The 13,068-nt window shown below is 35.5% G+C and overlaps 1 protein-coding gene across 2 annotated transcripts in view; it reads right to left on the reverse strand.

The window, feature by feature from the left end:
* The window catches only part of LOC118197869 (pyruvate kinase PKM-like), a 118,977-nt gene that overhangs the window by 10,483 nt on the left and 95,426 nt on the right, over positions 1-13,068 (reverse strand). For both annotated transcript variants that reach the window (XM_085816773.1, XM_085816774.1), the window contains exons 8-9: positions 2,963-3,113; positions 39-358 (exon numbers count right to left, since the gene is read on the reverse strand). In XM_085816773.1, coding sequence (XP_085672899.1) covers positions 39-358; positions 2,963-3,113 — 471 coding nt within the window. The remainder of the gene's footprint in view (positions 1-38; positions 359-2,962; positions 3,114-13,068) is intronic.

Below are 13,068 nucleotides of genomic sequence, written 5' to 3' on the forward strand. Positions count from 1 at the left end.
GTTTATTACATTAAAAGTCATAAAAATATTTTATTTACCTTCCTGTGGTAGTTAGAACTATGATGGCAGCTGCTAGAGATTTCATAGCAGCATTTACAGAAGCTATAGCAACAGCTGTCGTAGCATCGGTGGGAATTTTTGTTTTTAACATAAGCTCACTGAAGACATTCTTATGGAAAACTGCAGCTTCTGCTTCACAGCATATGGCATGCATTGTTTTCACAGCAGCAACAGGATAATCTCCCTTTGCCGTTTCTCCTGATAACATAACACAGTCTGCCCCATCAAGAACAGCATTGGCAACATCAGAACTCTCAGCTCTAGTCGGTCTTGGTTTCTTCACCATACTTTCCAACATCTGAAAAAGAAGTTTGCATATAAGACATGTGCAGTAACTATTAAAAATAAAAACTATATATTTATATGAAATTTATGGCATAGAAATTTATTTCACATATATACATACATTGTGACACATATATGCACATATTTTATATATATGTGCATATATGTGTCACATGCCATATACTGTAAAGACCCTTATTTTTGTGGGCCGCAATTTTCACGAAAATGAATATATCGGTGGTTTTGCGAACTGAAAATTTCTCAAATTTTATATGAACAGAACTGAAAGTTTCAAGACTTAAAGTTTCGCAATTACGACGGGCTCGCGAAAATAAGGGCTTTTACAGTATGTATTATGTGAAATTCATATCACAAATATTAAAATCTTGACTGATATATGTTCTCTACAAATTGCATATGAAATATGAAAATTAATCAAAAAGGAGAGGGAAGGGGAAACAAAAGATGGAATTTTAACAAAATGAAGTAAAAGACTAAAGGATAATTAAATAAAAATGAGTGCAACTGTATAACTCCTGTTGCTTTCCATACAACAACAACAAAACAAAAACAAAAAAAAAAAAAAAAAAAAAAAAAAAATTGTCATTCCAATTTGACATTATTTACTGTAAATGAAATGAGCATGGTAATGCTGATTTTCTATTACAATTGCTGATGAACTCAGAGCAACTGTATTCAGGATGATGTCACTATTTTTCAAGTACAACAGATTGAAACTCTTCTGATCACAGCCAGAGAGTTTGCTAAAGAAACTGAAATTGATGCAGAACTCAGTCCTCTGCTATGAATACTTTAAAGTAGCAGTGAATTAAAAGGAAGGGAGATGGAGTATAATCTCCAAGATGGCTGTATAATGTATGGTCAACATGTTTGTATTCCAGAACGATACCGTGAAAATGTTTTGAAAGAGTTACATCACAGACATTTAGGGACTGTAAAGATGAAAGAGATTGTTAGATCTTATGTGTTTTGGAATGGTATAGATAAAGATATCGAACATACTCCTAAAAACTGTTCTGAATGTGCAAACCATAAAATAGATCCTCCTAAGGTAAAAGTTCATCATTGGAGTACCCAAGCACTCCAATGGAATGTAATCACATCGATTATGCAGGATCTATTTTTCAGCGTATCTTTCTGATAATCGTCGATGCTCACTCAAAATGGCTAGAAGCCTATCCAATGAAATTAAGCTCGACTTTCAAAACAATAGAAAGTTTACAGAACTTTTTTTGCACGATTTGGATTACCAATATTGTTAGTAAATGATAACGGGCCACAATTCACTTCACATGAGTTTAAGATATTTCTACAGAATAACGGAATCAAACACAAAACTACAGCACCATTTAAACCATCTAGTAATGGACTGGCTGAACGGTATGTGTTTGCAGTAAAACAATCTTTAAGAACAGTGCAAAATTATCCAGGAAACTTTGAGATAAAAACTCAGTACATTTTTTATGTAAAAGTTCCAAATTTAGTTACTCTACAGAGTCCTGCAATGCTAATGCTGAAGAGGTAAATTCGAACAAGAATAGATTTATTGAGAACAGATCTCAAAAGGAGGGTAGAAGACAGAGTTTGAAAAGGAACCTACAAGTTTGCAGAGCTAGGATTTAGAGTTGGCGATAAAGTGACAGTAAGAAATTATCGTCAAGGTGACAGACGATTGAGATTTGGAACGTCCAATCCAAGAACGGGCAGCTTCATTACACCATAAATGTAGATGGTCATCTATGACGACGACATGTTGATCAAAGGCATGATTAGAGGAACCATAACAGATGAGGGGTTCATACATCCACCTCCAGCTCTCTTGATTTCCAAAGAGCCTGATAAGAGTGGAGTTTCAGAACCATCCAAAGACAATAGCCACCAGGCAAATGAGTCAGTGTCGTCTTCCAAGCCTGAGGTTTTACTAGATGTTCCATCCACCAAACCTACTGCTGATACAAGTACGTTACCAAAGAAACCTGCTGTGCCACAACCTTCACATGGGTCCAGTAGAATTCGACGTCCCCTAGATAGACTGCAGTTGTGATAAAGGGGGAGGGATGTGGTGCATCGAGAACTTAATCATAATCTGACTTAAACCTGGAGTAGTACCAAGCATCGCAAGAGCGCGAAGTAATTGTAAACCAGAACCAGACTGGAATGTGAATAGTTGTAAGATATATATGCGAGCGAGGATGATATTTTTTGTATATAATAAAGTAGCATATAGTTTAATACAGTGTCTTATGAAATAATTACCTACTAAGAATATATAACATATAATGCAATTTTTCAAAAGAAAATAACATCTAAAAAATGATTAAGAAATATAATTTGAATCATCACTTTGCTCTATATAGTTCAGTCATCAGCTGGTTAAATCAAACATGATAATAAATCTGTGTGACATAGTCTCTAATACAGTTTACATTATTTAATATTAAATACATAATTCTGATGTGAAATAGTTTACATGTATTTATGATATTTTCCTTTAGTAAAGAATATCATCTAAGTAAAATGATGATTCAAAGTTACATAACACAATAGTTGAAGTTACTATATAGTAGTTAATGTAATAGTAATAATATTGTTATACCTGCGTAGCACAAATAACTGGCTTTCCTGCTATGTTGCACTTCGCTATCATCATCTTCTGGGCCAAAAATACTTTTTCAGTTGGAATTTCAATACCTAAATCTCCTCTAGCAACCATTATACCATCAGAACATTCAATAATTTCATCAATTCTGTAAAAAAATTATACATACAAATGAATATTAATCAACATTTAAGAAACTATTAAGCAGAGGCAAAAGATAGCCTTTATTTACTTTCTAAATGCACCCATTTAAATTTTAATACAGTAATTATTTATTAAACAGAATGAAAATCTTGCAACTAATATTATCAATAAAAATGAAGAATGATGATTTCCAGTATAAATTGAAATTTAACATTCAGAAAATGTAAATTTTCATTTTAGGATTATAAACTTACTGTAAAAAAAAAACTGATGTGTACACCATATGACTTCCTTGCATGGTATATTAAATAATACACATTTTCTGCTGCATTTCATTTAAAATTATTTCCTCGAATTTCATTAAAGATACATTTCTCATTCAATTAATTCAATTCTCACTTCACGACAAAGCAAAGATACATAAAACCTCAATACCTTTATTAAAATTTGAAAAATATAGAAAACTATACGACACTAAACACAGTTGAAAAAATAAAAAATAATTTTAAAAAAAAGGAAATATGAATTATTACGCTCAAACAGGCTTTTTATAACGTTTGTGGGTTACCTTTATTTATTAAATGTCACGTTCTTCAATCATAAAATTCACTTCAACAATATCATAAATATACCACACTAAAGAATAAACATGATTCTCACATGAAGACCATGTTGTCCAAGTTTTTCTTATTTTTATTCACAATGCATCTCATACATAAACATATTAGACCATAATATAATCCAAAAATAATTAATTGGGTGATCCAAGAAAAAGAAAAAAGAATAAACTTAACCTAGTAAGCAAAAAATATTCGTTAATTCCCGAATTTTAAATATTTGTTTACAAAAACATTTATCGCAAGACCTGCCAGCAAAAGATATCAGATGATTGCAAATGCATGATTGCCCAAGATCATGATCATTTTATTTTCAACAGTTTCAAAAGTGAATCAAAGCAAAATGCCAAAACTAAATTAGAAGCTCTTTTGGGCAAATTGGGGCAATTCGGTGTACAAAACTGAAAGTTTACTTTTGGTCCCATTTGGCAAAAAGATACTGAATGTGCAGAAATTAACTTAATTCACTATTCTGCTATGTTTCAAATGTAAACAGATATGGCTGCTACGGTAAAATAAATTAAGAGAAACCTGCACTTAAACAACTTTTAAATTGTTGATAATTCTAAAACAATTTCATGCCGATTAACTAAAGGCACTAACTAAAACCTTAACCAGAGGATAAAAACAACTTAATTCAATCATTTTTAAAACAAACAAACAAACAAACAAAAAAAAAAAAAAAAAGCACAATTTTCCAACATACAAGAATAAAATAACTGAGCTCAGAGAGCCATTGCTTTTGTGTCTTGCTCTATAACATTCTTGAAGACATTTGTAATGGCTGAATACTTTCCACAGAGAGAAACGACAGGAAAAAAGACAATTACTGATTTACTCATAAAATTACTGTGAATGTCATGGCAATATAATACAGGTGCATACTCAATTGCACCTTAACTTCAACTGCATAGTATGCAGCAGTGAATGCTTACATATATCCTGTAATGTCCTTTCTAATGCTCTATTAAATTACACCAAATTCCACAAGAACCTGCATTTTAAGAGATTCCAAGTTTATGTTATATGCAGTGTAATTCTTAAAGAGTATGTGTATGGTCAGCTTCAGTCAATAATACCACACATTACTTATGGAAGTAATAAAATAAATTATAAAGGAAAAATCCTTATGAATAAAATGACCAGGTTTTTCATTTTATTTAAAGCAACTTGAGTAATTGCATACTTCTTAATTTACTTTCAGAATACTTAGCTGGAATACCTATCAGCCCAACACTTCACGTCAGACATTTTGATTTTTCAATAAATTTAATATTAACCATATGATTATATAACTTTAAAAAGTTTATCTTATCGTTTAATTGCTATCAAAATGTGTCAGATTTTCCAGATTTAAAATCATTTCAAAAGAAATGAAAGCTAATCATTTTTGTGGCAGAAAAGAATTTTGATAAAAATGGTTCCAAGAAGTATTACAAAATGCAGTTTTAAATTTCATGTCATGCATACATACATATGAATTCACTGCTGATCAAAATGAAAGAAAAATCTGGAAAAATATGCTCACTGATTATAGTTTTCAACCACTGTCTAATGGTATAATTTCATGTTCATTATTTGCAACTGAATGCAGTTTGGTATTCTGCACATAGGTTAGCACATGAAAAATACGAAGATTAGATGATTGATAACATGTTGCACAATAGATGCATATTGGGATTTGTGTATGTGAAGTGAGTGAAAGTTAATGTGGTTCTAGAGCGTGACCAATATTCATAGGGATCATTAATGCGACTTAAATGATATATAGTACAAAGACAAAGATCCGGACTTGTCGTGACTTTGGTGTTTCCGGATTTGAAATTTTTCTGGATATTAGATCATCAGTTTAAATCTAGTAAGATGGCATGTAGAAATTATAAAATTAAAAATATGAAATCGCGATTTATGAAATAATGAAGTACTCATGATCTAAAGGCTATCAAAATTTACAAAAAAAAAGCTTAATATTTGTTTACCTTAAACATTTCTTTCAATCAAGTTGCTTTGTTTTCTGTGCTAATACTTTCTCTTTAATTATGTAGACAGACATAATCTCTTGTCTAGTTACATTATTGAAGTCCTGTAACTGCTGTTTCAAGAATTCCGACTAAATTGGCAATCAAAATTTTCTCATTTTCAGTAACTTCTCTGTCACTTTCTGCACTATCAGTAGCGGTATTTTCTTGATCTAGAACCATACTACAGATTTCACTATGCATTAATTGATTGATGATTGAGAAGCATTGTCATCACAATGAAAAACTTCTTTTATATCATCTTCATTTATTACTGCTTCTCCACATTTCTTTATAAAATCCATTAAATTGGAAAATTTCATCCAAAAACCTTTAAAATTAGCACCTATCATCATCAAATTTAGCTATTCTATGTATAGTGAAGAATTGCTGTGCATCATGAGCTTGGCGACTAACGACAAGTTGTTCATTAAATTTGATCTTGCTTCTATTGCGTACTGAGACAATTAAGTCTAAATTGTATTAGTTTAGTTATTTATTATACTTATATTGATTTCTTGCATATGCTTAAGGCTTATTAGAGCTCTGAAAAAATAAAGTCCCACGTATACTTATTGAGGACCGGTGCTAGATATCTTACCACCTGATGCAGTCTCTATGGGTCCTAAATTCTGCGACTTGGGCCGTATAAGCCCTGGTGTTGGTTCTGGGTTTATGTGAATAACAAATCAATTATTCTGAATTCAAATAGCCCTAAATGTAATCTTTGGGTCTATGAGTATCATCAACAAAACCTATTTTTAGCATATGCAAAGAAAGTTTTGGTAAATTTTCCCTCGTCAACATATTTTACCATATTTAACTTAAATTTGTAATCATCACCAGCGTAATGTCAACATAAAAGCTACCATATTCCTTTATTATTCAATTATTAACATAAAAAAATTTTTTAGGCATTGCTACGAGTCATTACTCAAGTTGTCATGTTTTGGTAAACATGCAACGATGAAAGGAAAGTATAATAAACAGTGATTCGCCGGGTTCACATCAGATCAACGATGTATCTATGTGGAATGTTTTGGTTTGAGATGTGTGCCAAAAAGCATATACGCAGCAATGGAGCCGAATTACTGATCATACAAATTTATGCTAAAATGCTTGTTTCTTCAATAACAAGGTATTTTATTTAGTGTCGAAGTGAAATTAAGAATCGGTACTCTCCATATGTTTTATTATGCGCGGGGGGGGGAGAATCAAATGTGCATGCATAAAACCTAGGAGAAAAAAGTTGGTGGTTTTGAGATCCAGATTTTAGATCATTCCGGATAATGGACGTCCAGATTTCGGACTTTGTACTGTACTCGAGGAAAACAAATACAAATGGCTGCTGTTCAAAATCTGAATATACCTCAAAGTCTCATATAAAAAATATGAAACTGGTTTTAAAGCAATGAGTAAATTTGCGGACAGCTACTTAAGACTGGTCAAGTGAAACAATTGCATCTAGACCATTCTTGTAACTGTAGGCTTTAATAAGTCATGAAGCAACTACAGCAGAGTTGGTTTTATATCTCCAGGCTGGACCATAAGAACTCAAATCAACTGTTCTACTGCTGCACAAAAGCTTTAAAAGGCTAGACTTATGTGAGCAAAATTTATGGTTTGTGTCCCAGTCAATTCATCTTCCAAAGATGGTCATTTAAGGTAGTATTATGTTTAATATGGCCAAGAGGAATGGGGCCATGTACTATTTACTGATGAGTACAAATATAGCCTGAACTATGATTCTAGACATATTTTGATCTGAACGGATTGAGGAACATGCAAACTGGCCCTCCCTGTTTGTGAAAGGATTGGATTGGATTGGATTATTGTAATTTGGCACAAAACCTGTCAAGGTTATCTGTGCCAGACAAATGGTAACAATGCAATTAGTCATTTGTAAAAACTTCCAGCTTAGGTAAAAAGAGACAGATTACAATCTATGATAAGAGCTGATATCTTTTAAAAACAGGTTAAAGTCTATTACAAAAGCCAATATCTTTTAAAAACAGAAACAAATTACGATGATGCGATTTTCCAATTAAATTTCCTAAGTCCAGTTCTGAACAATTAAAATGTTTTTGGCGAAAATAATTAAAACTCTGGCATTCCACCAAGATATGATGGACTGTCAGATCTGCATTGCAGTTTGGGCAGCTGGGATTCTCTTCTCCCTTCAGAAGATACTCATGGGTCAGGCGACAATGGCCAATTTTCAGTCGAGTCAAGAGGACATCTTCCTTTCTATTAGCCATACATGGCCAGTATCCAGTGGTGGGTTTTACATTTCTCAGCTTGTTATATACTTTGTCATCCCATTGCTTCTGCCATTTGCTGAGAATTTTGCTTTTGACAAACCCTTTGATGTCTGCTAGTGGTATCTGAAGATTGTACATTGTGGTTGCAGTTTTAGCTGCAATATCCACCAATTCATTCCCCTTAATGGCAACGTGGCCAGGGATCCACGAATATAGAATCTGGTATCCCCGAATTTTTAAAGAATGATTCAACTTCAGGATTCTGATTGCAACTGGATGAGTACATTGAGCATGATTTTTCAATGACATTAAGGCAATCATGGAATCTGTGTAGATAATAAATTTTATGTACTTTTGTTTTGAAAGGTAAGTCAAAGCCAGATGGATTGCAGTAAGCTCAGAAGTAAGCATAGAGCAAACTGTATGTAATCGAACCCCTACTATTGTTTTCTCTGTGACGAAAGCAGCACCAACATGATGCTGGGATTTTGACCCGTCTGTATATAGAGGGATATATTTCCTATATTTGTTTCTATGTTAAAAAAAAATCTGCTTGTAGATGATTTCATTAGTTTGTGATTTACTCCAGTGTCGAAAAGTATCCAGAGAATGGATTCTCCAATCCTCCCCGGGAGGAATTCCAAAAAAATCCTCCATCTGCATATCTATATTAGACAAATTATACTCCTCCACCAAAGCACTCATCCGCAAGCCAAAAGATGGGACACATGATGGTCATGCCTGATATAAACGGGAGTATTGGTCATTAAGCAATTTTGACTGCATAGAATTTTCGGTTTGTGATAAGACTTTGAAATAATGCTTAAAACAAAGATTTTTCACATCTTAACCGCAGAGAGGTCTCGTTACTTTCCACATATAAGCTTTCCACTGGAGAAGTTCTAAAGGCACCAGTGCATATCCGAAGTGCTTGGTGATGTATCGGATCAAGTTTGGCTAATACTGAAGGCCTTGTCGACCCATAAATGATTGATCCATAATCTAGTTTCGAACGAATGAGAGCTCTCTATATAAGAAGCTTTGAGCCTCGATCAGCACCCCAAGAAGTATTTGAGAGTACTTTCAGAATATTCATAGTTTTTAAACATTTCTTTTTTAGGTAGGTAATGTGGGGGAGGAACATAAGCTTGTGGTCAAATATCATTCCTAGGAATTTTATTTCCTTTTCTACAGGAATCAGCACATCTTGCAGATAAAGTTCGAGGTCAGGGTGAGGAATTTTCTTTCGACAGAAATGTACACACACAGTCTTTTGAGTAGAGAATCTAAAACTATTTTCCTGTGACCATTTAACAATTCTATTGAGAGATGTCTGCAGTTTACACTCAATGTCTTTCAGGTCTTCTCCCTGGCAACTGACTTGCAGGTCATCGACAAAGAGCATACCCTGGACTGCTGGAGGCAGTTGTTTTAAAATAGAGTTAATTTTTATACTAAATAATGTAACACTTAATACACTTCCTTGCGGAACGCCCTCTTCTTGATGGAACATGTCAGAAAGTGTATCGCCTATCTTCACATGAAACTTCCAATCCTGTAGGAAATGTTTGATGAATATCGGCATGTTTCCTCGTAAACCATTGTTATATAGGTCACGAAGGATACCGTATCTCTAGGTGGTATCATAGACTTTCTCTATATCAAAGAAAATGGAAACAATGATTTCTTCTAACGAACTCTCTACGGATACCTGTTTCTAAAAGTAGGATATTATCGATAGTTGCTCTTCCTTTTCTAAAACCGTTCTGATAAGGGGAGATACAATTATTTGTCTCTAAATAATAGACCAGACGAGTGTTGACCATCTTTTCAAAGAGTTTGCAGAGGCAGCTAGTTAGGGCGGTAATTCGACGGATTAGTAGGGTCTTTTCCCGGTTTAACAATGGGGATGACGAAAGCTATTTTCCAGGCATTTGGAAAGACTTGTTCCTTCCATACTCTATTAGAGAGAAAGAGGATGGTTGCCAATGACTTGGAAGGAAGATGTTTCAGCATAGGATAGGCAATATCATCTGGACCAGGACATGAATTTTTTGTCTGCAACAGAGCTCTTTTCAGTTCAAGCACAGTAAAATCCTGATTATATGGTTCAGTATTGGGCGAGTTGAAATTAATTAGTTGTTTTTCAATGCATTTTTTTGCGGAAAGAAATTCAAGAGGGTAGTTACTACTGTGTGAGACGGCTGAGAAACTCTGTCCAATAGCGTTGGCAATTTCTTCCCTACTAGTAACTCACCACTTATCTTTAAAATGGAAAGTGTAGATACCGGACTCTTTGTAGATACCGGACGCTTTCCGGACTCTCTCCCAGACCTTCTTACTCGAAGTTGAAGAGCTAATTGAAGACACATACGAGATCCAAGAATTCTTCTGACTTTTCCTTCGCACCTGCCGAGCTCTTGCTTCAGCCCTTTTGAATATTACGAGATTTGATTCTGAAGGATATCGCCGAAAAATGCTCCAAGCTTTCCTTTGTTTTCTGATGGCATCCTGGCATTCAGGATTCCACCAGGGCTTTGGGTATTTTGGCTGTTTTACCAACGTTTTTGGTATACATATATCAGCTGCTTGAATAATTTTATCTGTAATGATCTTCACAGCCTGATCAATGTGCACATTCTTTATTATTTCTTCAGTAAAAAGAGCATAATGTAAGAAAGAGTCCCAGTCGGCTTTGTCCAACGAAAAGTGTGGTGTTCTAGGTCCACACACTCCTATTTCCTGTAATGCTTATGATAACAGGAAAATGATCGCTATTATATAGATAATTTTCGACATTAAAGAAACAAAATGGCAAAAGCTGTGGAGAAACAATAGCAAGGTCAATGGAATGGAAGGTCCTTGTTGGCTGATGAAAATAAGTGCTTTCTGTGTTGTTTAAGGATACAGAGACAGTGGTCGTGGAGTAGCTGTTCAATTAGCTTTCCTCATGGGTTTGTGTCTTTACTACCCCACAAGGGATTGTGTCCATTGAAATCACCGACTAGAATATATGGAGCTGGTTGTTGGGCAATTAGATCCTCTAAATTTCTTTGATTAATGTTCTCATTAGGCGGGATGTAAATACTGCAGACAGTAGTCAGTGTTCGAATGCTCAACTGTACTGCAACTGCTTGGAGAGGAGTATCCAGTATCCAAAGGGAGAGCACTCGAAGGGCAATTAATTGAGGTGAGTAGACAGACACCACCACTTGCGCATTCACTGAATGTCTTATCCTTTCTTATCATCGAGTATCTATGTAGCTTTGCAAAATTACCAGGTTTGAGGAATGTCTCTTGTATCGCTATACAAATAGGTCAATATTTATTAATAAGTTGCTTAATGCCATCAATACCCTGATAGAAGCCCCGGCAGTTCCACAAAATGAGAGTAGCCATTAAGAATGTTTATTGCTTCGATGCTGTTTCCTTGTTTTGTGAGGGAGAACATTTTTTGAGAGATCTCTGCCTCCATCTGTTTCCATCTCGGATTCGATAAAGTCTGAAAAGGTCCCTTCAATAGAGCTTCGGCTTGAGCTTCTCTTTTCTGAGCTTTTGATTTTCTTTTTTGAACTCTCTGTTTCTTGTGTTTTCATTTCTCGACTTTCTATTGTCTGTTTGGGAGGAGGTAGAAGAAAGACTTTTCTTTGTCATTTGTTTTTGGTTCAGGTATCTTCTTCTGTGTGCTATGCGATGTTTGTGTACTTACTGACCGATATGATTTAGTGGCTTGTGCATAGGAGACATTTGCTTTTGACTGACCCGTGCTAAAAAGTTTCTTAGTTTCAGGATAGGAGATTTTTCTTGTATTCTTAATATGCTGTATTTCTTTCTCTTCTTTCCACTTAGGGCAGTTTCGTGAGTATGCTGGATGATTGGCATGACAGTTTGCACATTTTGGATCAGCTACACATTCCTGACTTTCGTGACCACCTGCAGAACAGCGAGCACATGCCAGGTTTCCCTGGCATGCGGCCTTCGCATGGCCAAACCGTTGACACTTGAAGCAGCGCAGTGGGTTCGGCACGTAAGGTCTGATGGGGCAATTCAGGTAACCTGCCTTAATGGTTTTCGGTAGCTCTGGAGATGAAAAAGTCAGAATAAGATGTTTTGTGTTGACGAGTCGCCCGTCTCTACGAACTTTTATTCGGCGGACGCCACATACCTTTCACTCGGCGAGTTCTTTTGAAAGTTCATCCTCAGAGACTGATATCCAGTTATTTCCGAAATGACACCTCTTGATGTGTTCAAAGACTTATGTGGGGATACAGTAATAGAATGTTCCCCCATTTCGGTCATTTTTAAAAGAGAGGAAGATTGTGCATCAGATGTAGTCTCGATGAGCAGAGATCCTGAACAGAGCTTTTTTATGTGTTTTGGCTCGTCTGCTGAGGCCACAATATGCTTATGGATGAAGAATGGTGATAGATTTTCTAGCTGACCAGTAATAACTAAGAACTTTGGACATTTGTTTGTGCTAATTAAGGTCGAAGTACAAATTTTTTTAGCAGCTCCAGAATTTTTCGTATCCATATGGTTAGGAGAAGAAGTTAAAGTTTTCATATTGAAAAGAGAGAAGGTTTTGGGCCCGACCGCCCCACCCACCATGGAGCTCAACAAGGGAACACAGATCCCTGTGTTAGGGCTAGCCGGGCCTATACGCAAACTGAAGCCCCACAGTCGGCTTTCCCAAAAGCGGAGACTTCCGAGAGCTTATCCCCTAGCCACTGATCAATAGGACTAGTGGCCAGCCAATTGACACTAGCGGGGACAGCTAAGTGTCTCCCGTTTTAAGTAGAAGCAGAGGCCAAAGCAGTGTGTTAGGGACAGTACCTCGCCCCTCAACTGCCAGGATCCTCCTTTCCCACCCTACGGGTCACCATGCACAGCAAACGCATAGGCGGTATTCTTACCATGGTGAAACAGAAACCAAGAGTAGTAGCTGCATCTCACAGTGAGCCCCAACCTCCAGTAGACCCTGTTTGTGAAAGATCCCATGCAAGCAGTTGCATGGTTTGGAGTAAAATAATCAAAACTGGCTGCAATGAGGTGCATATCTTTGA

The sequence above is a fragment of the Stegodyphus dumicola genome, chromosome 5 (genome assembly GCF_044657685.1).
Source record: "Stegodyphus dumicola isolate Sdum_Otavi_A_Nest chromosome 5, ASM4465768v1".
NCBI lineage: Eukaryota > Metazoa > Arthropoda > Arachnida > Araneae > Eresidae > Stegodyphus > Stegodyphus dumicola.